Here is a 3782-nt window from a genome sequence, read left to right as displayed (position 1 = left end):
CACTCAAACACTATCTTTGTTTACATCCGGCCACATTAGGCCTTCTGTATTTTTTCCTATATTATACAGCCATGGAAAAAATGATTAGATCACCCTTGTTTTCTTCCATTTCTTGTTCATTTTAATGTCTGGTACAACTAAAGGTTCGTTTGTTTGGACAAATATAATGATAACAACAAAAATAGCTGATAAGAGTTTAATTTAAGAGCTGATATCTAGACATTTAACATGGTTTCATTGATAATAACCAAAAATCATTATCAATAAAATCATGTTAAATGTCTAGATATCAGCTATCAGCTATCTGCTATTGTTATTATTATATTTGTCCAAACAAATGAACCTTAAGTTGTACCAGACATTAAAATGAACAAGAAATTGAAGAAAACAAGTTGGTCTAATCATTTTTTCCATGACTGTTGTATATGTCATATACCACTTATACTATACTATATATATATATATCTCTGCATATATTTAAATATCTTTATCAATTGATGTTCATACTACTACATGCAACAACTAATTTAACCTATTTAACATGCTAAAATATATTTTCTCCAATGTGCAATATCTGTAAAATGTGAAGTACTTTCAGGAAAACAAACAAACACAAATATATTAATGACAAATGCCAAATAGCTGAAATGCATGTATGTAATGTGTGTAATGTGTATAGAATGTATGTATGTGTCATATTTTTCATATTCTTATTCTGTCTTCTATATCTATGTGTCTGTATCTTGAGCTGCTGTGACGACTAAATGTCCCCACTGTGGTTAAATAAAGTCACATCTTATCTTATCTCTAATTGATTGAAGCCATTCAAGCCTTTTATCTGAGACAGGGCTGGGTTATAGTTCAGTATGATTATGTGTATAACAATAAGACTAGTAACACCCAGTCATATGCACACTTTCACTATTACTGTGTTTATGCTTATGCCAGGTTTTTTTGTTTAAAGTACTGAGACATAAAAAATAAAAAAGATCCTCACCACTAAACTACAGGTTTGTCTCTGTTTCTCCTACTGAAGGTCTCTTTGTTGCTGTTTCCCATGTTTCCACCAGGTGGCGTTGGACTTCTCCCTTTCCTCCTTCACCTGGCTGCTCCACCCATCAACACACCTGCTCCCAGCCAGTCACCTGACCTCCCCTGCTCACCTGCAGCTCATTATATACCATCTTTTATTAAAGTTGCTGTGCTGCTTTCTTGTCCTTTCTTTCTTTCTTTCTTGCAGAGCTTCTGTTTCTGCTCTTTTACCTGGACGTCCCTGTCTGTTCCTGTTAGTAAGCTTTTAATCCTTCAGTAAATCACAGAACTGATCCTGTCTGCATGGATCTGCATCTGTTTTAAATCCCTGTTACCTTATTTATTGCATCATAAACACACAGATTTAATGTGTATAACTATGCAACCATTCCCTAAAGAACTAGCTCCTTAGAGCTAGGAATATTAAGAACACAGTGCTGCAAAAAAAGTGCATGCATCTTTTTAAAAGGTTAACTTAGAAACCTTCATGTGTTTTTATCTTCCCATTCTTTTCAGAGATTCTCTGTGCAGGGTATGGTGTTATATGATGTGTTTCAGTTTTAATAAAAGGAGGCAACTAGAGGTTACAAAACAATATCAAACTTTATTTTAGAAAAATTCTTAACAGCAGTTTTTGACACATACAAATCAACATTTTTGTACAAGTCATCATGAAAACAGCAAACTGTAAATTCACAGAAAGTTTAGATGAAAATCTTATCAAAACACAATTTTGTGATTTTTCCTTACAGTCCCATGATTTAAAAAACAAAAAAAACAACAGGTTTTCACTCTTAGTCGAGGCAAGTCAAGGCAACTATTTCTATTTCTATAGTCAGTTTTACTCACAGCATAATAAAAAGGAAAAAGATTTTCACCCGAGTCACCAAAAATACAAAGAAAAACACACAGAACTGTACATTTAGCTACTGTTTCACCCTCATAAATAAAGATGAAGTGTTGATTCCTCAGTGATCTCACAGGTCTGATCTACTCAAACCGTGTTGATCTGCTACAGTACAATGTGGCCGATCTCAGACTGGAAACGATTCGCAGTTTTCGATTCGGTCCTTTTTCATCTTCAGCCATCTTTCCCCTCCAGACTCCACAGCTTTCTACGGCTGCAAGGACGAGAAAAGAAATGCAATAATGAGCCAGTGCAGGAAGCATTTAAATTGGAACTTAAAGCTTTTACTCAGCAAAAAAATAGAGGAATTTTTAAAGTAATTTACCTGATTTCCTAGTTTTTTGGTCTCCTATCGATGTGAGTGATGTGGCTCTGCACCCATGCCTGGTCATTGGGGTGGGAGACGCACAGTCTCCTTCCCTGCTTTGTCAGGAACCTGAAACAGCAAATGAGAGACCATTCAGCAAAACATCTGGAGAAATAACTTTCCTTTGCCTAACAAATGCACAGAAATATTTTGCACTATTTCATATATTTTACTCACGCAGTGGCACTGAGGTCGCAGCCTTTTCCAGCTTCCTGTACGGTGTAGCTGAGAATGAGTTGGAGCGGGAAACGCTTCTCAGTGACCTTCAGACAGCAGTCCACTGGGACCTCAGCTGCAGGAGGATGGAGAAACAAATGCATTAAGGAGAGCACATGTGTTGCACCTTATACCTGCACTGAAAACATTCTGAAATATTCAGTTTTCCTGCTAATGCAAAGTCTGTTTCTTACCTGTTGCGAAGCCAAGGCAGATGACGCCCAGCAGAAGGAGAAGTGCAGTTCGGGAGGCCATTTCTCTGTTTGTTGGTAGCTCTGAGCTCAGGCTGGCTGCTTCAGTGAGTCTCTTCAGGAGGGTGAAGGTGTGTTGCTGTCAGGAGGAGAGCGACAGGTGTATTTATACAGCTTTGGGACCGAAAGTGAAAGTGTGATCGGTGTTCGCTGACTGGAAATGGAGCTGGCAGCAGTCTCACACGTGCCCGGCCAATTACCTTTACCACTCCTCCTCTCCCTTTTGTTCCTTGCCAAAAAACTTCCCTGCGTGTCTTTCCAGATGATTCCCTGAGGCAGATCTTTATCAGGGCAATCATATTTCATGAGAAATACCTTACATGGAGTTCCCTGACAGCTGAGAGGTTACAGGATATGCCGCATAGCTGCAACGTCCCAGGTTTGATTCCAGCATTGGGACTTTTTTGGCATGCCATCAGATGAAATATAGGTTCAAAAAATGCAGAAAAGAACCAATACCATCCACTTGTCATGCAACCCTTTAATGCATTAATGTGTTTCTCGCATGTTTCTCATGTTCTACACCTCACTATTATTCATATATCCTAAACTTTTCCTCTTGTCAGAGAAAATGACCATTAAAGTTGTAGTGCCAGGCACTGGTGGGTGGACTCTTAAGGTGATACTTGAATTAGGTAAACATGATCAAGTGCACTCTATGACCTTAAATGGAGAAAACATGATAAAGTGCCATCTAGGGTGAACTTCCAGTTTAGGAATCTTGATAAAGTGCTCTCTAGGTTGACTTTAAATGGAAAAAAGCATGATAAAGCGCCATCTAGGGCAACCTTCTGGCTTAGAAAACTTGATGAAGTGGACTCTAGGGTGACCTTAAATGGAGAAAGTATGATAAAGTAGACTCTATGGTAACCTTGCAATAGAAAAAACACAATAAAATGCAGTCTAGGGGCCCCATAAATGGAGAAAACATGATAAACAGCCCTCTAGGGCGACCTTAAATGGAGAAAACATGATAAACAGCCCTCTAGGGCGACCTTAAATGGAGAAA

The 3782-nt window shown here is 38.3% G+C and overlaps 1 protein-coding gene across 1 annotated transcript; it reads right to left on the bottom strand.

The window, feature by feature from the left end:
- Positions 1–1616: 1616 nt before the first annotated feature.
- On the bottom strand, positions 1617–3179 carry LOC131974251 (C-C motif chemokine 21-like). The gene is made up of 5 exons (XM_059336490.1): positions 2974–3179; positions 2717–2852; positions 2484–2598; positions 2265–2375; positions 1617–2153 (listed from the first exon to the last, which is right to left on the bottom strand). Exons 1-4 carry the CDS (start codon positions 3070–3072, stop codon positions 2273–2275), a joined length of 453 nt encoding a protein of 150 aa, XP_059192473.1. The 5' UTR covers positions 3073–3179; the 3' UTR covers positions 1617–2153; positions 2265–2272.
- Positions 3180–3782: the final 603 nt, after the last annotated feature.

Source organism: Centropristis striata, chromosome 7, assembly GCF_030273125.1.
Source record: "Centropristis striata isolate RG_2023a ecotype Rhode Island chromosome 7, C.striata_1.0, whole genome shotgun sequence".
Taxonomy (NCBI): domain Eukaryota; kingdom Metazoa; phylum Chordata; class Actinopteri; order Perciformes; family Serranidae; genus Centropristis; species Centropristis striata.
The sequence above is the reverse complement of the archived record's forward strand: the minus strand, read 5'-3'. Positions and strand labels throughout refer to the sequence as shown.

Bases quoted from the DNA above. Each gene is read 5' to 3' on its own strand.
- LOC131974251 (XM_059336490.1), bottom strand. From the start codon at position 3,072: ATGATTGCCCTGATAAAGATCTGCCTCAGGGAATCATCTGGAAAGACA. The intron at 2,599-2,716 runs GTAAGAAACAGA...ATCCTCCTGCAG, and splicing joins CTGCCTTGGCTTCGCAACAG to CTGAGGTCCCAGTGGACTGC. The intron at 2,376-2,483 runs GTGAGTAAAATA...TTGCTGTTTCAG, and splicing joins TGCGACCTCAGTGCCACTGC to GTTCCTGACAAAGCAGGGAA.